We start from the raw sequence: 24,633 nt of genomic DNA, 5'->3' as shown, positions 1-24,633 counted from the left end.
ATTCTACTCAGGCGTTCTTTGTGTGAGCATAGTGTGTTGATTACAGCAGTCATTCCTGTGTGCAGGCAGAGAACAGCACGGAAAAGGTACAGAGGAAAATGGGAGACCAAGGGCTCAGGAGGCCTTGAGACTGAAAGCTCCCCATTAATTTTCAGAATTGTGGCAATTCCTAAATGATAGCATGGAAAAAGAGGAGTGAAGTGTACCTTTTAATGCCAATGTTATACATTATTCATACATTATCATTACTTTTCATAGGATTTTCCTGCATGCTGCTGTATTTCACATTGACATCACTGATATGTTACAGAGATATCTTGTTTCAGAGAGATTAGGGTCATGGGATCATGTGCTTTTTATCAGTAACATCATTGGTGAAAGTAACACTCAATTCCTCCCCTTTGCCACAGCAAAAGACAAAGAATAGACAAAACCTTTAGGCCTTCTACAAACTGCAGCTTCACTTTCCTCCGATGACTGCAGGGTGCAGTAAAAAGTAGAACCAGATGGGGCCTATGATATTAAACTATTCCTTCTTTTTGGCTTACTTCATTTTCTTTTACTTTCTTCTTTTATTTTTTTTACTTGAATCATCATGAGATATAGTTATAAAGTTGTTTGTGATTTGGTTTCAGTCATACAGTGTTCCAACACCCATCCCTTCACCAGCGAACATTTCCCACCATCTAAGTTCTCAGTTTCCCTCCTGCCACTGCCCCCAACCCTCTCCTCCCCACCAGCCTCTATTCATTTTCTCTCTCTCTCTCTTTCTCTCTCTCTCTCTCTTTATTTTTGGGTATTATGGTATGCAATACAGGTACTAAAAGATTATTATGAATATCATTTATCTCCTGGATGGGAGCAATAGCACAGCGGGTAGCGCATTTGCCTTGCACTCAGTCAACTTGGGTTCGATTCCTCCGTATCTCTAGGAGAGCCCGGCAAGCTAACAAGAGTATCCCAACCACATGACAGAGCCACATGGCAAGCTACCAATGGTGTATTCAATATGCCAAAAACAGTAACAACAAATCTCACAATGGAGACATTACTAGTGCCCACATTGAGCAAATTGATGAGCAACGGGATGACAGTGATCATTTATCTCCTTTCAGTACTCAGTTCTTATCCAGAGAGATCATTTCCAGCCATCATTGTCATTATGGTCCCTTCTCCATTCTAACTGCCCTCACCATCCCCAGTTGTGGCAAGCTTCCATGCATGGATCATCCACCTAGTCCTGTTTCTACTGTCTTTAGGTATTAGTCATATATATTTTGTTTTTATAATTTTATTTTAGTAATATTCTTTGGTCCTATCTTTGCTGCCAAGTCAAGAGTTAAGTTTTCTCAAGGTAATAATACATGAAGTGATATGTTCTGTTTCAATTACATTGTTTTAGGAGTTAAATTTTGGTAACATCAGTACGTGTGACAAGTACAAATCAAGGGGGTTGGGAAGAATTGAACTGTTAATAATGATTCTTAAAGAACTGCCTGTTCTACTTACTTACAGATATCTATTACTGATAAACCGACCACCCAAAACTTAGTGACCTAAAGCCAAAATTATTTCATTAGTAATATAATTCTGTGGGTCAGAAATTTGGGTTGGGCATAGCTCATCTTAACTCCCCCAATGGCTAGCGTACCAACTGTGTGGGGTGTGGTTATGGAAGGACCAAACAAATAGAAACACCTGAGACAACCAGGGCAAATGAGGCATTTTTCTCTTCATAGCTTTTCCATATGGTGAGATTAGCCTCTTCACAAAAAAGTCTCAGTCAACTCAGATGTTAGAATGGAGCTCGTTTCCTTCTGAGTGAGTGCCCCAAGAAACCCAAAAGCAAGCAACAAACCTCCCCATGTCCCCATACACAAGTCCTAGCGTGTAACTTCTGTCTCTCTTTGGAAGTCCAGAAAGTCACTAAGTCTCTTAGAAATAAGGAAGAGGAACAGAAACGACACTCCTCAGTGGGAAAAGTATCTAAAAACAGCAATGCTAACATCCATACTGCAATTTCCTAGCCTACAACTTCTTAAACGATAAACTCTGTATATTTCTTTGATCATTAGGTCCCCTAATAACAAGATCACATCTTTCACTCAAATACATATGCTCAGAAATGACAGCATCCCTTGAATATGATTGGTGATGAACAAGTGTTCATTCACTGACTATATCATTAATACATTCCTTAAAGCATGGGAAGCAAAGTATGCCACTCACTTCTCACTCACTTCTCATCCTGTTGATCTTCGATTTACTCAAGCGAGCACCAGTAACATCTCCATTAGTCCCTGTCACATGCTAATGTAGCTCAATGATATCTGCTCTCTCCAGGAACAGGAAAAGCCTCAAATCATTCATTCAGGGTTTTGACGAAGAAATCTGACCATCTCATTGGTGGGCGGTCAGGCGATCTTTTGACATCCAGTGGAATTCAGTCGGTAACAGATCTAGTCCAGCGGTTGTCTCTAAACCACATTATGTGTCCGGCCCATCTGATTTTTGACCCCTTGCAAACGAGACAGCGTCCATGATTCTTGACCGTTGACAGAGGTCAGAACTCCATATTCCTTCTCTCACTTCAGTGAAACGTGATACTCCTAGCATGGCTCATTTGATTCCTCTTTGGGATACCCAAAGCATTCTCATCCTGTTTGTGTAAGGCCCAGGTCTGAGGTGTATGTTAGTGCAGGAAGAACATATGTGCCTGGGGCTGGAGGTTCTTCGTCCTCTTAACCACTTCTTTGATGCTCTTGAAGGTGTTCCATGCTGCTCTCTTCCTCCTGCGATGTTCTGGCATCAAGTAATTCCTCATGTTGAGTTCTCAACCAAGGTATACATAGCTGCTGCATTCAGAGATGTTCCTTCCATTGAGAGCAAATGGAACATCAGGGTGGCACTGAAGAGTTTCGGTGAAATGGTATCACCCTGCCGAACCCCTCTCTCTACATCAATAATCACTTTCTTGTAGAATGGTGAGAACCTGGTGGTGAATCCGTAATATAGCTCGCAGAGGATCTTGATGTATCCTGTTTCAACGCCCTGTTTGGCTAGGGCTTCAATGGCCACTTCAGTCTCAAAAGAATCAAAGGCCTTCTTTAAATCAATGAACATTAAAGCATGGGAAGCAAAGTGTGCCACACAGTTCTCACTCCCTTCTCATTGCATTGATCTTCGATTTACTCGAGCGGGCGCATCTTGAACTCTCATGAAACTTCAATGAGTTTGGACACTGTGTGGATATAGTCAATGGTGCTGAATTCTTTTTGGAACCTGGCTTGCTTGCATGGTTGTCCTTTGTCTAGTGTTCTGCCTATTCTATTCAGGATGACTCGAGTAAACGACTTGTAGACGATGGATAACAGGCAGATTGGGCGATAGTTGCCAATGTCATGGATGTCTCCCTTCATGTACAACAGAGTGGTCCTGCTGGTTTTCCATTGGGATGGAATCTTGCATATGGACAGGTAGCGTGTGAAGAGCTGAGCCAGTGTATTGACAAGTACTGGTGGCAGATTCTTCAGGTGTTCGGATCTGACCTTGTCTGGACTGGGTGCTATACACCTCTTTACCGACAAAATGGCATATCAGATTTCGAAAGGGAGGACGTTGGGAACAACATATCCATCCTGCAGAATGTGGTATGTGGGCAGGTGGATGTGGTTGTCAAAGAGATCAGAGTAGAAGTGGTGGATAATCCTCTCCATTGCCCTTCTGTAAGATGTGATCGATCCATCAGGATGTCGGAGGGCAGTCTTCTTGGTCTTATAGTTGGCAAAGGAACAGGCAAGCATTGCGAATACTTTTCCCGGCTTCTGCTGCATCGGCCAACACTGCTGCTCTTCTCTCTTTGAGGTCTTCCTTTATCACTTCTCTGCACAGCTTTGTGAGCTCGGATGTTAGCTTGTGGTTGCCTGAGGTTCATGCCAAACAACGTTGGCAAATGAGCTCAAGAGTTTCCAAATATAGGCATCCTTGGCTTTCCCATTTTCGGCATTTTTCGCACAATCATGGAGGTGCTTAACCAGTCAATTGTATTCCTCATCAATGTTGTCAATGACGGCATCTTCCCACGTTGCTGCAATAGTGCCAAAGAGCTCCCAGTTGGTGGTAATTCGGGAGTTCTCTTCTTAAACTTAGAACTTTGCAGTCTGTTCTCCCCACTCTGTGAAGTAGAATTTTGCACGGAGACGATGGTCCTATCCTGTTTGGAATTTTGGGAAAACAGCAACATCGGTCAGGGAAAACCTTCAATTGAATATGATGTGGTCAATTTCATTGTGAAATTGTCCACCGGAAGACTCCCATGTCCAGCCTTCTGGAACTATGAGTTTCTATGGATGGTCTTGGTCGACATGATGAACTCAGACAGTCTCTCACCCTGTTCGTTCCATTCTAGGCCATGGGACCCAATGTGGAGTTCTTCCAGCAACCTTCTCAGTCCTATCTTGGCATTAAAATCACCAACAATGATCTTATAGAAGGTGCAGTCTTCTTTATAGAACTTCTCCAGCTCCATGTAGAACTTTTCAATTTCTTCTTCATCATAGTTGGATGTTGGTGCATAGACAATGAAGATAGGAACTGCCAGCAGTGAGCCACATCTATTCAAGGTAATCATTGGATTCGAGTTGTTAGGCATTAGAATGATTCAATGCTTATGACCAAGTTCATGTTGACAAGGACACCGATGCCACCTACACCTCTGTTGTCGCATGTTGTGAGAATATTTGATATTTGATGTGCCACTCACCAAATCTAAAGCTATCACGTAAGAACATTCATTTGAAACTTTTGCTTCTTTGGGTAAAAATATTTCCTATCCTCTATAATAAAATCTATAACCATAGAGATCACATTTATCTTCCAGATACCTTTCACATATGTCCAGGGAATTCTTTCCTAATAGAAGTCTTGTCCCCAAGCACAGAGCTGTGAGTAGCATCTGTTGTCATAATTTCCTGTTGTACCAAGACCAGAAGCAGGATATTGACCCTAGGAATCATTTCTCTATTTGGATTCTATCTCCTTGAAAGTCTTAGTCTACCAAAATATTACAAGAGTCATTGAGGTTCTTGAGTTACCTACCCTCTATCCCAGCATTCTTAAACATTTTTCTATCCCCAGACTCCTTCTCTCAAGTTCATTCATGCAACATGTTATAGATAGATGAAAAATTTGCCAATGACAAGAACTATGAACATTATGCCAGCTATTTTGACATACAAACAAGTTAACTCATCACTGCTTCATGGCAAAAGATTAAAAAGTCCTGGGGCTGGAGTGATAGCACAGCGGGTAGAGCATTTACCTTGCATGAGGCTGACCTGGGTTCAACTCCCAGCATCCCATATGGTCCCCTGAGCACTGACATGAGTAATTCCTAAGTGCAGAGCCAGGAGTAACACCTGTGCATTGCCAGGTGTGACCCAAAAAGAAAAAAAAAGAAGAAGATTAAAGAGTCCTGGTTCAGAACAAAGACTTTATTACTCATAATGCAGCAGCGACATAAAGCTTCCTGTTAACAGTTATGCCTCTGTCTTTCTTAATATCATATAAGGATGGCATGAAGTGACTTTCTTTACATCTTGTACACTCAGGCATTCCTTCCCAAGTGACCCCTTGCTGCATTTTGTTGCTGCACTTAACCTTCTTAAAACCATCACTTTCACAACCAGGTGTTAAGGCACATGCATGCAGCTGATGGCTGACCTGGTTTGATCCTTTGCACCACGATCTCTTGGTTGCTTGAGGATTCACTAAAGCTCAACCACTACCCCCAGCATGACCAGGTGTGGCCCTGATAGCCTCTGAGCATTATCCAGGAAGCCATGGTTAGCCTGGCAGTGCAGGTTTCAAGCAGCATCCGCACTAACATTGAACTAAACCCTGTTGGCTCAAATATTGCTGGGGGCCAGGGTGTGAGATACCACCCTAAGCAACACTTGGGAAACATACCCGCCCTAAAAAAAAAAAACACTAAAATATACCTCACTTTCCTACATTCAAAACCCTCTTATGGCCTCCTCTCTGTCCTTGTATGGAATCTAATTCCAGTGCCCAATTTCTAAGAACAGCATGGTTTGTAATAAGTAAATTCAATTTTTCAAGATTTGATTGCTGAAGTTCATTAATTTCTTTCAGAAAGAAATAAAAGTCAATTTAGGTCAACTAAATGCTAACTGTAGCTGTTCAATCTTACCTAAAACTGGAACTCATCCACAGTGCTATTTTATTGTCTCTGCTTTCTCCTCCTGTAGACTCTTGCTGCCCTTAGTGTTTTGTGCCACAGTTTGTTATTTAGTTTCATGTCATCTTGTAAAGGACAGGTTCCCATAATGTTACTGCACACCAACTGCAACACAACATGAAACTATTCACTGATGAATTGATCATTATAAATACACTTTCCAAAGGATAGACTCCAAACCTATTAAAATTATTACCTCTGACAAAGAGGAGAGGAAATGGAAGGAAAATAGTAGTTTGCTGTCATCTTTATGCCTAATAGCCTTTTGGAAGAAGAATTTATTCATGTTGAGGGAGATGACTCCAACAATCTTCCCCTAACTGCTTATTCTTTGTCCTGAGACTTGGCTGCTGCTTCTATAAAGAGGAGGAGTCAATTTCTAACCCCTTGAATCTGGGTTTAAACTCTGACCCCCTTGAACCAAAAGAACGTGGTGGGAGTGACAGGGAGAGAGTTCCAGTGATGAGGCTTAAAATACCCTACTGCTTTTGCTTCTAGTCCCTTGCTGCACTGAATCATCATGTTAGGACACTGGCTTCTTTAACAGAGCAACGGAGAGTGGCTAGAGGTTGAAAGTCCAGAGGGAGAAATTCAGCACTGGAATGGTCCCAGTTTAGGAACCAGAGATGTGGCTGAGATTACTGAAAATTCTCAACCCAGATTCCAGCTGAATCAGTACTTCGAGCAGAGATGACCCATTCCAGTTAGGCCCTGCCTAGACAATCACATAATCATCATTATGTGATCGACTAGTAAATAAAACTCATGATAGTCTTCAGCTACTTGTATTTTCGGTAGATTTTCACAAAACAGATAACTAAATATTGCAAATATTTTCCAAAAAAATGTTTTACTGACCAGCAAGATTGTAGAGAGGGTATTGTACTTATTGTTCATGCAGCCAATGCTGGTTCAATTGCCAACACCACATGTGAGACCCCTAGCATCACTAACACCTCCCTGAGCACAAAGACAAGAAAAGTCCCTGAGCACCTCCAAGTGTGGTCCCAACAGTCAATAAATAATAAATAAGCTCATATACAAAACTTTCATTTTGTTTAACAACTGACCTCTTTCTCCTCACCACATCCCTATCTCTTAAATGTTCTCAAGCAGCTAACATTTTTTTACAATTTCCAGCAAGGCAATGCAAAAATCAGTGCTGATCAATGCAAAGCAAGGTAAAGTGATCATAATGTGAAATGTCAAATCTTTCCAAATATGTAAAAAAAATCATGAAACTGATGAAGGTAATGTGAGAGAAGCCCTTGAATCATGGGAAACTCTTGACAAATGAGAATCATCAGCTCGAATAGTTAACATTTAAAGAAGAAAAAATCCAGACTGATAATGGTAAAATAAGTACTTCTAAAGGGAATGATTTCAATGTCAGAATTTAAGAGTGGCTCTTGGGAAATTGATGAAGCCCTCAAATATTTTTGTAATAATGCCCCTCTATGATTTGCCCACACAAGTCAAATGTGAAAGGATGATATCATGATGCTGTATGATTTTGGTTGATTGTGCTGTTCAGAGTTGACACTTCATCCATCCTTTGCTATAATATTGAACACATTCTTGACCAACTACATTTTTATTCTAGTTAATTTTCATAATTGCATTACATTTTTAAATGTAATGCAATTATGAAAATTAGCAATTTTTCTAGCAATTTTTTTTGCTTTATCACCATTGTAAAAGAATTTGTTTTAAGTAGTTTTGAGGGATGGACTGAAGTGATAGTACAGTAGGTAGGGCTTTTGCCTTGCATGCAGCCGACCCCGGTTTGATTCCTTTGTCCCTCTCGGAGAGCCTGGCAACTACCGAGAGTATCCCACCTGCACGGCAGAGCCTGGCAAGTTACCCGTGGTGTATTCGATATGCCAAAGACAGTAACAACAAGTCTCACAATGGAGACATTACTGGTGCCCGCTCCAGCAAATCGATGAACAATGGGACGACAATGCTACAGTGCTACAGTTTTGAGGGATACTAGCTATCTGAAGAAACTGGGGATCTCAGTAAATATCTTTCATTATTTTTCTTAAACAGCAGGTGTATTCACTGAGGTCAAGGTTTTAGGTCATGCCTTATTCATATCCTCTGCACAAGTTTTGCAGCACAGAACTGAGCAGACAGTTGAGGTTCACACATTGAATGAAAGTGGTAGCAAATGAACTGCTGACTGAGTGATTGGCCTCCATGTAGATTTTGCTGTTGAGGAACATAACTTTGCCATGGTCAATCCCTGATTCAGTAAGAACAGACATTTGTTCTTCTCAAAACTGTTCATAGAAGGCCTATTACAAACTTCCTGCTGAAAATACTTCCAAAGGCTGGATACATTTAAAACCAATCCAAGCATGCGAAGTCATTTTAGAAAATAAGCCCGACATCCCAAGGGTTCGGCTGAGGAAGGCCACATTTTAGAACAGGTGTGCCACTTCACTGAACAGGAATTTGGAAATGTCAAGCATTAGAAGCACTTCAGAAACTCCAACTCAACCTGCCAGACAGCCAGAGTTCTAGGCATGTGTCAATAAATGCCTGGCAGAGACGGTACATGGGCATTTGAGAAATCATTCAGCAGGAAGTCAAAATTAGTTCAAGTACATCCACAGGGTCTTTCTTTACTGTTTTGGTTTTTCCTCTGTCAATTTCCTTCTCACACAAAACTATCTGTATACACGTATAAAATAGTGGTCACTCCAAACTTCCAAGGGCCATCTATCACAAGGGAACAGTGTACAGAATAGCCTGTCAATGGTGTTGACATCCCTTTAATTCTGACTCTTTCAACTCGTCTCACATCACCACTGGAAGAGTAATGAGAACTGGGCCATTTCCTTTCTCTTTATCAGAATTACTCCCAGTCCTCTAGAAACGAAACATTAACAATCCAAATCTTACTGCCAATACCCTTTAAACTCAGCCTCTCCCAGGAGAACCTCCAGGGAGCATTCTGCAGCCCGGTCAGTCAGTTCCAAGGCAAATGCAAACAGTACTTTCCGTTAAAATAACTTGTATCCAGGGGGGGAAAAAAAAACAGGTGCCCTGTTGCATCTGTAGCGTAGCAGCCAAAGGAAAGTTTACTAGCTTCAGCCAATGGTCGGTGGTGGAGCTGAGCCAAGTGGACCTGTTTTCCTCCGCCTCTAGATGAAGTCATGATAGAAATATGACATTGAACTTACTTTCAAAGAGGAAGAGGAGTAAAAGAGAAAAGCTCAACCCGCAACACAGTGTCCTGTGCGCAGGAACGCAGTTAGGAAGTGTGTGCATGCTTCTGAGCCCTGAGTGGTTCACAGTTCTGTAACCTTCGCCTCCCACTGGGTGGAGCAGAGCTTTTAAGAGCAGCTGGAGTGCAGTTTCCCTAATCAGTGTAGCCAGTTGTTGCCTGTCTGAACCTCGGCCAGTCCTGGACAGCGGTGCTCTGAGCTCCGACCCGGAGGCCTCTGTCCCGTACCTCTCACCAGCACACTTTCTCAGCCGAGCAAGGACAACGTGGTCACCCCAGCAGCCATGGGAGAGGACGCTGCCCAGGCTGAGAAGTCCCAGCACCCAGGTTCTGACATGCGGCAGGAGAAGCCAGCGAGCCCCAGCCCCGTGCCCTCCTCCACGCCGAGCCCCAGCCTGAACCTGGGGAGCACGGACGAGGCAATCCGTGACAACGCACAGGTGAACGCCGTCACGGTGCTCACGCTACTGGACAAGCTAGTGAACATGCTGGACGTGGTGCAGGAGAACCAGAACAAAATGGAGCAGCGGCAGATCAACCTGGAGGGCTCGGTGAAGGGCATCCAGAACGACCTCACTAAGCTGTCCAAGTACCAAACCTCCACCAGCAACACGGTGAACAAGCTGCTGGAGAAGTCCCGCAAGGTCAGTGCCCACACGCGCGCTGTCAAGGAGCGCATGGACCGGCAATGCGCGCAGGTGAAGCGGCTGGAGAGCCACCACGCACAGCTCCTCCGACGCAACCATTTCAAAGTGCTCATCTTTCAGGTCAGTGCCTCCTCCTCCTCTTCCCACCCACCTGGGATACTCCCACATTCACGGTCTCCATGGCCAGGTCCCTACAGCCATTGATCCATCTATCCTGCCTGACATGCACCTGCTCTGGTCCCCATCTGCTTTCATCAGGCAAATGTGAAATCTGCACAGGGGGTGGGGAATTCCCAGGTCAATTCAGCAGAAACCCGAGGCCAAGCGTGAGGTATCGTCGGCCTGGTCATTCATCTCTGTGTGCCTGGACTTACTCCATATAGGATGGGAAAGTGAACAGGTGTGTGCACCCTAGCCAGATCAATTTGTCTATAGGCCTTAGGAATGTGGGTTTCACTGCAGCCTATTCGCTGGACAGGGTGAACTAATTCAGTGCCTGTTTCTTACCTAGTTGTGAAAATTAAGTGATCATATAAAGTTTCTTTTATTGTTGGCTTTTTTTTTAAAAAAAAAACGGAAGTCAAAGACATGATGGTTTAGAGTATTCCTTTGCCTCCAAACTATCAAATGTTTTGGATACTGACCAAATAATGAAGACTGATTCCATCAGAGTTGAATTGGCCTCTTCATTCTAAGACCCTCTCAACCAAAGCAATCTTGTTGAGTTATTTTCTAGCAAACTATTAATAAAAATATGAAGCATAACTCTTCACTAGTGTACTTAAAATGCATCATGTTGCCCGGAGAGCACAATTATGAAGTAAAATAAATGCCAGCATATTAGTTGCAATCACAAAAGCTAGTCCTTTGTGAATATTCTCTCCTTAACATGGTTGACTTGAAGCAAAAAAAAATTTTTAAGAAAACTTAATTTTTTTTTAATGCATCAATGGTGCAATTAGTGTAGCAAGAGGCTATTCGGGGACAAGAATATTGCGTGGTGCTGTTGTTCAGCCAAGTGGTGGGCATTTATGAATCCAAGGGCCGTCCTGCCTAATGCTACAAGCCCTTCCGCCCGATGGAACCGAGCCAGGACAGAGCCAGGATGCATTTGCCATCCCAGCCCCAGGGCCGGCCTGTTGTGACCATGTGAATAGGGAAGGGTTTCAAAGCCATGGAGGGGAGAGGCTAGAACCAACTGTTTGATTGTGAAAGGCTCACAAGAAGAGCCTTCATCTCCCAAGAGAGATTTAGAAATCGAAATTTAAACCGAGGGAGCCTTCTTTTTCTAAATGAATCTGCTCTGCCAACTTAGAACCTAAGCCTCATCCCCCCCATAAAAGGAAAGACTCAGCTCTCTGCTTTTTTGTCCTCCCCAAATTGCACTTGATGTAAAGCTTCGGGCAGCTGATGTCCTCCTATGCTGTACGGACATTTGCAGCTTAGAAATTTTTTATCTTTTAATGCAAATGGAATAGTTTTTCATGAACCAAATGAACTGCAAAGAGATGCCAGTAACTAGGGGTTTTTTGTTTTGTTTTGTTTTGTTTGAAGCCCTCTATGGTCCATACTTTATTAGCCTAAAAGATATTAGAAATCGCAACTCTCCAGGCATTTCTAAATTAAATACTGATTTCCCAACAAAACCAAACATGCTCAGGCCTGTTTAAATCTGAGTCATCAAAGGAAATTTCCCTCTTTCCAGCATGAATAAAGATGATCTCACCCTATTCCTCAGTTCAAGGAAGAGGAAAAAGCATTTATCTACTAGTTTCTTCTATTTGTCAGGATTAGGTTCTTTCTTTGCCATGGATGTTGGGGTTGTGGGGAAGGGTGGCAGGAAATGGGAAGGATATGTGACTAAAAAATTCAAGAGGATTATAAATCTGACATTTGGGGAAAAAAACAGTGTTGGAGGGCCTTAAAGACACGTACTGCTGCAAAGCCTTGTAATGGTCTCCTGTGTTGTCACATTAAACTGAAAGGTGTGAAATGACAGGCACAAATGGTAGGAATTCTCCATCTCGTGAGTGAAAGGTGAAAAGGGAGTGTGCACAGCCAGGACGGATGCTAGGGGAATGCAAAGCAGCCCTCCAGTCTCCATTCTGGGCCCCTTAGCCAGCAGCTACCGAGGACTCTTAGCCTTTTAAGAAGCCAGAAACTAAAATACAATACGCCAAACCTTTCTTTATCAAAGTAGGATTCCTTATTAGCCTAAAGGATAGGTCAAATCTCAACGTTAAAGGTGCTACACAATGCCTATTTTGAAAAAAGAAAAAATAATGCAAGAGCAGTTTCACAGTAGAAAAGTATTCTTTCTTTTTTGTTATGGTAGTAATTATGCCAATGGATTATATGTAGACCTACATGTGTGCTCGCACACACACATATATACATATCTGTGTCTTTCTATATATATATGCATATATGCATACCGATACATATATTGTATATGCACATATAAATATACAGCAAGTGGTATCCAGAATCTGCTCTTAGCACAGTGCTCAGGAATTGCTCCTAATAGGGCTTAGGGAACCAGGTAGTGCCAGAAATAAAACTCAGGGCTCCTGCATGCAAAACATGTACTCCAGCTCATTGATCTCTGGTCCACTGACTGAAATATTAACTTGTGTTAGACAATGGCCCAGTTAGGAGTTAAGGACAGAAATTTTGTTATGAAGACACTGGTTCAATGCCTAGTTTGACCATTTGCCAACTCTATGATCACTGGCAGATTTTCATAGTTTCTTTAAGTTTCTGTTTGCTTCTCTGTACACTGAGAATTTGGGGAGAAGGGGGTGATTTGACCACACCTAGTGGTGCTCAGGGCTTACATCTTGTTGTGTATTCAGGGGTCATTTTTGGCAGTGCTGACCAGAGAGGTGACCTTAAGCAGTGCAGGAAATCAAAAATGAGCAGCAGGCAAAGAAAGTGCCTCATTCCCATACTATTTCTCTGCTACTATACTGAGAATATTAATACAAGCAAAAATGAATTTTTGAGTAATTAGTAAGTCTTTTATATTCTGCTGAGTATCTTCCTACATGTCATTTTATTTGCTCCCAATTTCAGATGAGGATACTGAGATTCAGAGAAAATAAGCTATAATGCCCAAAAATAGAGAGAGAGTATGGGGAATATTGTATGCCATGGAGGCAGGGGGAGGGTGGGAAAGGGGGGGTATACCCGGAATATTGGTGGTGGGGAAAAGGCACTGGTGGAGGAATGGGTGTTTGATCATTGTGAGTTGTAATCCAAACATGAAAGCTTGTAACTGTCTCACGGTGATTCAATAAAATTTAAAAAATATTTTAAAAAAATTAAAAAATATATAAAATAAAACTACTCTTTTATTCCTGTGGGAAAAAAATAAATAAAATATTATCTAAGGTTATTTAATCAGAGGGAAAGTGTGTGTCTCATCCCTTACAATGGATCTTCCTTCTCTTCTCAGATAGGGTGAGGGATAAATGGAATAATAGATTAAAACTGGTTAGTAACTGGCATAGTGTAAATACTCAAGAAAAGAAATTCTTCCCCAGTAGATCAAAAATGCATTTGTGCAAAAATTAATGTTTGGGTAATATCGTTTAGGTTAAAACCAAACTCAAGTTTTGACTCAAATTAAAACTAATCTGGCCCTGCCCAGCACCTTAAAACAGCTATGCCTATTCCATTTTAGTTGGCAGCTATTCAAATGCACTTAGACACACTCAAACATGCAAGCTCACCCTCCCTTGTCACACCTTGTCTTGTCTAACAACCGCCATGTTTAAATGGGCTTCAGATTTCTACAGCTGCGTGAAAGCAACAAGTTCTTCCCTAAGGGCAACCCTAAATTGATCCTTCTAATAGCAATCTAGCCTTCACAGTGGGGGGGTTGGGGGAGGTGTGAAGGGTGGGAGGGGGCGGGGGGGGGGAGAAATGAATATTACTTATGTCTGCAGAGTGAGGACAGAAGACAATGTACCAGATATTATTTTGTGTCTTTAAGTAATCCATCAGTTTCAGTCCACTTGGAGCCTATGATGGATTTTGCCTTGCTAAATTTGTTGGCTTTCTGGTTTAAGACAAAAATTCAATGTGAAAATGAAAGTACAGAGTGAGGAATGAAAGTCTGTCACCTGACTTGAGCACATTTAGTGCTGTGATATTTAGAAGGTAACATTTCCAGTTTTTTTTAAATCCTATTGTAGCCTCCAAAATCTATATTCCTTTTTCCTAGTTAGTTGGTTTGTAGATTGGTTTGATGACTTACTGGATACACACATGCATTCTTTTCATTCCAAACTTTGTCTCATTTATTTAAAACTCTGCTAAACTTACAAGGTTGTTGCAGCTGTTAAGTCTCCTCCTGCCTTGGCAATTACTTCAAATTATAACTAGTAGCTAAAACCGGAGAAAATTTATCTCCCTTTGAGCAACGTAATGCATTGTAAAATCCTTGTAAATCTTAGAAGCTTTTCTTTAATTTTTTTATAATGGCTTCAAGCAATTTTTTAATGCAAAATTCTATGGCAGAACCTAGTAAAATGAATAAGATTCACAGGAATTGTTGATCACAGAGCAAATACTAAAGACTAATGAGACTAATTCTTTGCTTATAAATTTGGTTATCTTTTACTAAAGTTAGACTCTCTACAAATGTTATTGAGTCTACAATGAAGGTGAAATTTTCTCTATTGATTAAAAATATGAATTTCACACTAACTTCTCTAGAGGGTGTGGTGTCCACTTATGTCCTCTTTAGGTTCCGGGAATGATTATGTGAAAGAGCAGCTTGGGAATGATTTCAAATTTATGGAACAGAATGAGAAGACTCATGGAGAACTTACACTTTCATCCACATAAAATTGTGAAATTGGGTGAAAAGAGTAGAGGTTAGATATTTGCTGTGGGTACATTCATGGAAAATTGAGCTTATAAAATACGTTCAAATATTCATCTTTTGGGCTTCAATAAGATCAGATTTTTAGAAGACGCTAGATGTGTGACATCTTTGGGTTCTTATAAAATTGATTTTTAAAAAAGACTACTTTATCCAAAGCCACTCAGAAAGGTGCAAAATTGGTACAGATTCAGAAGACATGAGAAAATAGATAATCAAAGGTATTTTTATATGACAACTTGCAATTAATGTTCCCATAATGGGATATTGGGTTTGATGTGCTACTTATCCAGTGCCCTTTTAGTTTATGAGATAAACAAACACTAGCTCTTACTGTTATTATTTACACTTATTGAGTGTCAGCATTGCCTCATGCACTTTAAATAATAACTGATTATTGTTGGTATTTTTTCAAAACCATCATTACTTTCCCTTATGTATTAAAAAATAGTCATTCTCAGATAAAATCCTTCTAAGTAAATATTTCCCCTTTTGTTAGTTTTGTAATCTACATTTGCCTGAATTGAATGAAGGAAAAATGTTTCCAATGCAGCTTGTATTGCATGGGTTTGATTTTTGCATCATGCACTGTGAGATCACTTTGGCAGTGTGTCAATTATTTTTTATGGGATTTTGGTTTATATCACAGAATAAAATATTTTAGAGTTAGAAAGCAGCTTTCTAAATGCAAATTTTATCTGCATTTTAGATCAAAGTAGTAAGAGGCCCCAAGAAACAAAGACTAGAAAGATTTTGTTTTATTAATAACAGAAATTATAGAGTTGAAATGTGAAATAAGTAAAATCAAACAATATAATTCCAGTATGGTAAAGTTTCTGTTTACTATTTTCTACATCAGCTTTTAAATAATTCAAGTGTGATTTGTATTTGTTTATTTGTAGGGTTTTTTTGTTGTTGTTGTGTAACAAAGAACACCTACACGGTGTGATCTTAAAAAAGAATTGAACCCTTGATAACACTGAAAAATAATGAAACTTTTAAATCCTCTAGAATGTGAAAGACTGCTCAGGGATTATAACTAATGCATTTTATTCTTATGACTTGCTGATTCCACTGACAGCTGCCTTAGGGGTGCAGTTCTAATCAATGGCTTTATCCACTTGGCAATCTATACCTCAGAAACACAAATCGGAGAAAACTATCAATGTATAAAAGAGACCTATAAATCAGAATGTCAGGTGGGCATAGTTCCATTTTAATAACTAGTATTTAGCAATTATTGAATAAAACATTACATGGACACATATTTATGGTCCTCATATCCCTTCGGATGCCATCACCTCCCTGTAGAAATATAACAGCCTTTGTTATTTTCTCCCAACAACAGGAATGACAAGTTACTGACGGGAGAGCAAACGGCTGACTTACGGGCAAAATATGGGCTTCCCCTTCTAATACTAGCCTGAGAATTTTCTCTTTTAAATGTGCATCTCTATAGAAGTGCAGAGGAAATTTGCTCCCAATAAGCTGGAACCCAAGAAGTCCCAGTATGTTGGCAGGTTTCTCTGTGTTGGTATCACATGCACGATGGGGACTATTAGTTCACAGGAATCAATATGAACAGCAAACAAGCTAAAGTGCAAGGGAAAATGCCACTTCTCAAGAGTTCTTTCCATTTGTTTTCTCTCTTCTGCTGCAAGCATGTCATTCATGTATGTTATATGTTTGAAGTGTGCTGTTTAATTTTCCCTTCCTTTGAAAAACTCCTAAGGGTCCTTGTGAAAGGTCACACCATGAGCAGCTGCATCAGTGGAAGCTCAGTGTTTCCTTGAAAGTAAATCTGTAGGGCAAATAGTCCGTTGCTCCTGGGTCCTCTACCTGGAGAACCTTCCTGAGAAATAGTGTAGCCCACTGGGGATTGTTAAATGCCATAGGAAGTGGTCTCCAAGCCTAAGTAGATACTTCTGTAACTAGCATTGGTAAACAGTGATAAGACTGAAGATGTATAATTGGTACTCCGCCTTGACAAAGCTGTTAGTCTTAGAATCTGTAAGGGAAAAAAGGCAGAAAAATATTATGAGAGGTGGCTGAAGGCAAGAGTGTCATTTCACCTGCAGGCACGGAAAAGTTCAAGTGTTTCCATTAAATGTATGAGAGAGGAACGAGCCAAGGGCATGTGTGCAGATGAGACCGGGTGCCTAGGAGACTGTGCACTTACAGAGGAGCCACTGTCTGCAGTTCAAGTGGAATTCCCATCACAATAACAGTTCATTTACAGTCAAACACCACATTCATTTTACTCAACAATAGGTATTTCAGAGAATGTCACTATTTTTATCCTTTTAAACAAACATTATGGAAAGGTAACATGTGAATGTGCTTGGATATTCACAAATCCCTGTGTGAAAAGAAAGTGCTTATCCTCAGAGGAGATGACATGGAAGCACAGTTATAAACACTGTCCAGTAAGCAATACACAAAATACTTTGTGAGTAATGAAAATGACAGGCAAAGCAGAGCAGTTAGCCAAGAAGACATATCTCACTTATTTCCAGTGGTATAAAGATACATCCAGTTCCCTCTGGTTTATCTCAGTTCCTGGTAGGTGTAATTTCATGGTTGGCATCAACAAACTCTTACATAAATTTCTCTGGCATTGTGTAAGAGTTCAGTTGGGTTCCCCACCTTCACCTTCCTATTGCTGACCTGCTATTAATGCATGTTTCTTTAACTGTCTTAGGAACACACATGATGAGAAAGATCAGTACTAACAACATTTTTTAAATAATAAAATTTGTATGTAAGGGGAAATTCAATATTGTTTAGTCTCCTTTTATAATTATTTTTAGTGAATATTCCTTCTGTTGATTCCTTCTTTGATTAACTTGAGAGACAGCCAGAGCTCATCTTTTCAAACACTATTACTGTCACTGTCATCCCGTTGTTCATCTATTTGCTCGAGCAGGCACCAGTAATGTCTCCATCTTGAGACTTGTTGTTACTCTTTTGGCATATCTAATATGCCATGGGTAGCTTGCCAGGCTCTGCCATGTGTGTGAGATACTCTCGGTAGCTTGCCAGGCTCTCCGAGAGGGGCAGAGGAATCGAACCCAGGTCGGCCACATGCAAGGCAAACGCCCTACTGCTGTGCTATCGCTCCAGCCCATCTTTTCAATATTCTCTCTGAATTGCCTTCTCCACTGGGGGCTAGGAATCATATAGCATTGAGTTCTTAGTTTTCTCCTTTCCTGCAAGCAGCTTATGTCAAACCTTATCAACCCTTTTGTCAAACCACAGGCATAATTGTTCTTCTGGACTAAGCATCATAATAGCCTTAGCTATTTCTACAGGCTGCCCCTCATACAGAAGAACGCATCCACTAAGAAGAAATTCTTCTTTAAAAAAAAAAAATATCACAAGAGGTTGGGCAAAGGGCAGGGAGGCACAGTCATAGTACTGTGGGTAGGGTACTTGCCTTGCACGCAGCTGAGCCAGGTTGAATCCCAAGAACTCTGATAGTCACCTGAGACAGTCAGGAATGATCCCTGAGCACAGAGCCAGGAGTAAGGCCTGAGCACTGTCAGGTGTGATTTACCACCCCCTCCAATAAAACAAAACAAACCATCATGCCATTGAGCTTTATATTCTTATTTTCTAGTGGCAGTAGCCATGAGCAATATTTCTTCGAGATACAGGGCTAAACTCATTCTTTTCTAGACCTCAAGCCTACTCACTAGAGGGTCACTCCCTAATTTCCTTCTGGGCCTTCTTAGAAAGCAACTTTACCCAACATGCACTGTTTTACCAAGTAACTATTGAGATGCCAGGAACTATTCGAATGACTGTGGCAAGCCCTCACCCTCACTGGGAGCACATGCCAGTAAAGTAGAGGCACTCTCAGCTTGAAACATGAGAAAGTGCTCTCTATAATAGTCCATATCATGTGACTTGTGAGTCACATATTTCTTTCAGTTCTTCACTGTATCCTTTAGACTGTGTTCCTGGCGCTTCCTATGACATTCAGAATGGAAGGGTGTAGAGAGATCTTTGGAAAACAGAATCTGAGATTTTTCTTTAGCTAACAAAAATTCTATTTAACTATCCTCGCTGCCTTTTACCTCTTTCCAAGTTTTCATCCTTTGTTCTAACCAATCTGAAAAGGACTCAGTTATGAATAAGTATACATAAAAGTTAGATGTAAGTCTGAGTATCTTCAGAAAAAATTATAGATTTTTATTTTGACTGATAGGGACTGATAGAGAGGAAATTTTTTGGTTTTGTTTATGAGCCACACATGGCAGTGCTCGGGGTTTCCTCCAGATTCTGACCTCAAGAATCATTCCTGGCAGGGCTCTGGTGATCACATGTGGTGCCGGAAATCGAACCCAGTTCAGTCACACACAAGGCAAGCACCCTACCCATTGTACTTTCATCCCAGCGCCAAAGGAGAAGGATTTTAAAGTGTGTTCATGTCGGAGCTTTGTTCATTTCGCCTTTGTATCAGAAAGTGGGAGATAAATTGGAGAACTATGTATTTCTATGTAACATTATTTTATCATAATCCAAATTATAGTGGCTTTCGATCCAAGTTGCAAAATGAGAAGGGATAGCTTTAACAATAGCATGAGTTTTGGCTTGATGTTTAGATCCAAATCAGACTTTTTAATTCACCAACTAGTTATTTTCCAAACTGAAAGTTCACTGTGCAGTGTACTTTCTAACCACATTCCAGGCTGTAGTTGAAGCATTTGATACTCAGATGCACTCCAACATTCTGGCAGAATCCCTAGTGTCCCTGAAGCACAGATTGAAAGCTGCTGATCGAGGTCAAATATTCTAGTCATATTTGGAAGAAACCAAACCCAAGGAGATTAGGTTATTTGCTAAAAGCCACACAGCCACTTAGTATAACAAAGACAGACTCAGGCTTCCTGTCATAATTTCTTTTTTCTGTGCCATTTCCTGCAATGAAAATGTGATGGTACCTTGTTGGCAGGCTCTCATTTTCAATATTCAAAGAAAAATACAAAAAGCAAGGTATCCCTTTGCTATGAGACCCATGTCTATCTGAATTCAAAAGTCCCCATTTAACAATACCAGAGATGGGGCTGGAGCAATAGATGCCCAGGTAGGGCATTTGCCTTGCATGCGGCCGACCGGGGTTCAATTCCCAGCATCCCGTATGGTCCCTGAGCACTGCCAGGAGTTATTCCTGAGTGCATGACCCGGGAGTAACCCCTGGGTGTGCTGGGTGTGGCCCAAAAAGCAAAAACAAACAAACAAACAAATAAATAAAAAACAACAAAAACAATACCAGAGAACCATCTCCCTTGCAGTCTGGAGGCATGTTCTCAGGCTGGGATTCCTAAAACACAGTAAAAGGCAAACATTTGCTCATGTGCTTTTTCAAACAAGCGTAGAATTATACGTATGGAGTATAGGGTAGGGGGAGAACAGAACCCTGAACTTTCTTGGTGCTTGCTCGAGGAAGCTCAGGAAGCTCGATAAGCTATATCTGGGTCATAATTCTCCTCATTATTCCAAAAATGGTCATAAGTTATCCCACCTCCCTTTATCAGTGTCCACAAAAGATACCCCTAAACCACAGGATTGTGAGTGGGTCCCCAGTAAGACCGGTTCTGGCTTCTCATGCTCAAAATTAATGCCATGAGAAAGATTAGTGTACGCTTCTGAACAGCTAGCAAAAATACTGCATATAGATGTATTTGCTCTTCAGGCAGGGAATCTGACAAAGGTATTTAACATGGGTCTGACAAGTGAAGACTATCCAGTTCTTTCTTGTTCACCCAATTTTTGATTTTCCCTCTTGACCCCCAGAGTCTTTCGATGTGGAATTTTTGGCAGGAATAGGGCCTCTCTGACCTCGAAGCAAAGAAAAGAGAAAAAGTGAGTGAGTTCCCAGTCACTTACTTTAGCTCCTTTATCTCTGCAGCTTCCTGGTTCTTGGTGAACCACAGCCCACTTCCCTCCTGCCTGTCACTGATAGAGCTTTGGCCACTGCTGCCTTCCAGATATTCCCAATAGGCAGCCCTTGGCTTTATCCACAGGGAATGACTTGACCAGTTTAAAATTAACTCCTCACACTCTGATAAAGGAAACCACCATCATTTGGTTTCTGTGTGCCAAAAGCATACATGTGCAAATTGAGGCTACTCGGGCTCCTTTGTGAGATGTTTTATTAACATGCTGTCCTCACTGTCCATCTTTTTAGGAAGAAAATGAGATCCCTGCCGATGTGTTTGTGAAAAAGCCTGTTCCCAGCCCAGCTGAAGGGAAGGGGGAGCTGGTGGATGAAAACAAGTCCCTGGAGGAAACTTTGCACACAGTGGACCTCTCCTCAGATGATGAATTGCCCCCCGATGAGGAGGCCCTGGACGATAGCGCTGAGGAAAAGCTGGAAGAAAGCAGAGCAGAGAAAATCAAAAGATCCAGCCTCCGCAAAGTGGATAGCCTCAAGAAAGCGTTTTCTCGCCAGAACATCGAGAAAAAGATGAACATACTGGGGACGAAGATCGTCTCTGTCGAAAGGAGGGAGAAAATTAAGAAAACCCTCACTTCCAATCACCAGAAAATCACCTCGGGGAAAGGCTCCCCTTTCTCTTTCGGTCGAAAGAAAGTCCGAGAGGGAGAAAGCCCTGCAGAGCAGGAGACCAAGTCCGAAGACTTGCCCAACGATCACGAGGAAGAGGGTCTTTCCGAGGGAGCCCCTGCGGAAGGGAAGAGCGTGGAGGGGGAGGCCAGAGGGAGTAACTCGGCCCTGGGCAGCAACGTCAACTTGACTATTGCGGAAAATGAAGAAGAAGAAGAGTCCGTGGCCCTGGAACAGGCACAGAAGGTGCGCTACGAGGGAGGCTACGTGCTAAGCTCCCAGGAGGCGGAGAGGTCGGATGAGGAGCCAGTGCAGCCCGCCGTGCTCCGGGTGGACCAGGCCTCCTGAACCGCTGGCAGCTTCCAGCTAGCCTCTAACCCGAGCCTGGAAACACAATCCCTGCACATCTACTACCACTACCCAGGCATTGCTGTGCCACCGTGCAGGCTGCATGAATTTGGGGCGTGGTCAGCAGCACAGTGTAATTGACATTTCCTAGGAAGGCAACACGTGCAGGTCTCCACCGCTAATCATTTTGGGGTGGGTTGAGTTTTTCACGGAAGCTCCCCCATGCTTGGCCCTGGAAGGGGAAATGAAGCAATTTGACCCAGATCAATGTGGCTTAGGCAGAAAATCCAGAGGCTACCCAAGATATTCGTTACAAAATGTAATTCATTTCCTGTCATTCCGTAGGTTTGCTGAACAGTCCGCCAGAAATAAAGTTGCACAAAACTCTGTGAACCAAATCATTCGAGTGTGTGACACATACCATAGCTAAAGATGTAATTAAGCTAAAGATGCTTTTAAATGGCAAAAGAATGTTCACCTCTCGACTTCATAGACACCATTGTTTTATCAGAAAGGAAGGAAAATTTGAAAGACTAATATTCCGCCAGTGAAGTAAAATATGCAGGAAAGTCAGGGTAATTAGAAGAAGAAAATTAAGAAGGAGGAGCTGGACAAGAGAATGGGAAACAAAATTGCCAAAGAGAGTGAAGACCAAGATAAAACTGTATGTTTTTGAAAATAAAATACATATATTGGCTTGACCATTTAGCTCTTTAATAATTCTAAAGAAGAAGTTCCTATACCCTGGACTAATACATTATATTTTTATTCTTATTTTCAAATGTTTTTAGATAATATACAAAACGTTTTGCTCTGTTAATGCTTATTTTTCTTCTTAATAAATACAAGACATTACCAGTTTTCTCTGAGGGAATTCAAAAGGATGTTGTCTCTTAAAAATTTTAGTAAACAAATTTTGAAAATTCACCACTGCCTTTTTCAGGAAGATGGATCACACTATTCTTTAATTTTTTAAAATAACCCTTACACTCAAATTGATGTACTGTAGGTTCATAAGATGTTAAGATTAATAGACTTAGGATGGAAAAGGGCAGGAATTTTTTTCCTTTCTTTTTCTGTACATAGTGGAATTTCATCCCAAATCATATTTTAATTATATATTAATTTCACAGAATAGTAATACACTTCTTAGAGCATGCTAGAATTTATATGTGCACATGTATTCAGACAAGTTAATTTTTACTACAATAGTAAATGTTTATTAAAATACACAAGTATTTTTAAAAAACTATCAAATTATAGTTTAAAGTCAGTTGTACCCTAGAGAAAACTCTCATCTTTGTTTTGTATCTAGCACTATAGGAGGTTTATAATACTAACAATTTAATATTTGTTTTATATAAAGAATAGGATCAACATACTTGTGGCATAACCTATACAGCTATGTTCTTATTTTTCAGTTATGTATCCCTAATATTAGACTGTTGAACTAACAATAGCTGTGTTAAAAATGAAATAAATCAACCATTAAAAGTATATCACAATTTTAGTCGTTTGTTTGTTTGGGGCAGAACAATTTTAGAAAGAGCAGTGAGAATTGATTTTTAAAATCTCCTCCAAACAGCCATAATGGTGATTGTTTGAGTCCTGATTTCCCTTATTAACTCTGCTTTCTTTTTCTCCCTGATCTCATTTAGAAATACAAGTCTCATTCTTCAAGTTTAACTTTCTTGACATCAGCGTGCCAACTCTGGAGAGCATCTGAATTTATTGCAGCAGCTTGATGAATTTGATAGTTCCATCTGCATTTTTATTGTTTTGTACCAACCCTTTTAATACCTTAAATAGCCCTGCGAACATGAGCATATCGAACAGTATGTCAGTTTATCCACACAGATAAACCTTTGTCTTCTATAGTACCATATACTTGGTAGAAGACTTAATTTAACCGGGAAACTTAAGAGTGCTTGTTTAATTTTTATGAAGTTGTTGTCACTTCTTGCAGCTGGAGGAATGAGAGGTCAGACCTAATGTACTGTTTACATTTCCATTTCAAATTTTTTTCACTTGTTCCTAAAAATTATCTCACATCAGTGAAAAATTTTACTCGAACAACTTTTCTATATTTTACTGACAAAATGTTTACTCTATGTTCACATTTGAAGCATTAAAATCCTAAGCAATAAAACAGAATTTAGCTAGGTAATTGTTGGAAAACAAAGACTGTCAGGATTAAAGAGAGCAGCCATTGTGAAAATTGGAGGTGTTCATTCTTTATTTTTGTTGAATTATTTGCATACTGTTGAAGCTGCAAAGTCCCTGAATTAGATCTGTCTTGTCCACCTTCCACCTCCATCCAATAACCATTTCTAACTTTATGAGCCTGGAGCTCAAGAACTGGATTAGTTTTCCGCTAAAGATTGGTTATACATTAGTAAGCACTGAGATCTGTATCCTAGGAACATAATTCAGGAGTAAAAAGTGTCTATTACATGGATCATAAATCTGACAGATATGTAGCAACAATGTCATTTTCCTACAAGATTTTATTTTTTAAGTATATAGACATATATTTCAACAGGAATATTTTATTCTTTCCATTTAGGAATCTAGTATATGGTTGAACTTTTTACACATGAAAATAAAAATCTCATGCTAAGCCCAGTTCTGCATAAAATAAGGATTTTTTATATTTATTATTTAATGAAAGCCCACAATGTT

General features: G+C 40.7%; 1 protein-coding gene across 1 annotated transcript; it reads left to right on the top strand.

The window, feature by feature from the left end:
• The first annotated feature begins 9,603 nt into the window (after positions 1 to 9,603).
• On the top strand, positions 9,604 to 23,448 carry CAVIN2 (caveolae associated protein 2). The gene is made up of 2 exons (XM_004601396.2): positions 9,604 to 10,261; positions 21,226 to 23,448. The coding sequence occupies exons 1-2, from the start codon at positions 9,779 to 9,781 to the stop codon at positions 21,949 to 21,951; spliced, it is 1,209 nt and encodes a 402-aa protein (XP_004601453.2). The 5' UTR covers positions 9,604 to 9,778; the 3' UTR covers positions 21,952 to 23,448.
• The last annotated feature ends 1,185 nt before the right edge of the window (positions 23,449 to 24,633 follow it).

Source organism: Sorex araneus, chromosome X, assembly GCF_027595985.1.
Source record: "Sorex araneus isolate mSorAra2 chromosome X, mSorAra2.pri, whole genome shotgun sequence".
NCBI lineage: Eukaryota > Metazoa > Chordata > Mammalia > Eulipotyphla > Soricidae > Sorex > Sorex araneus.
This window is presented reverse-complemented; position numbering and strand designations above follow the sequence as displayed.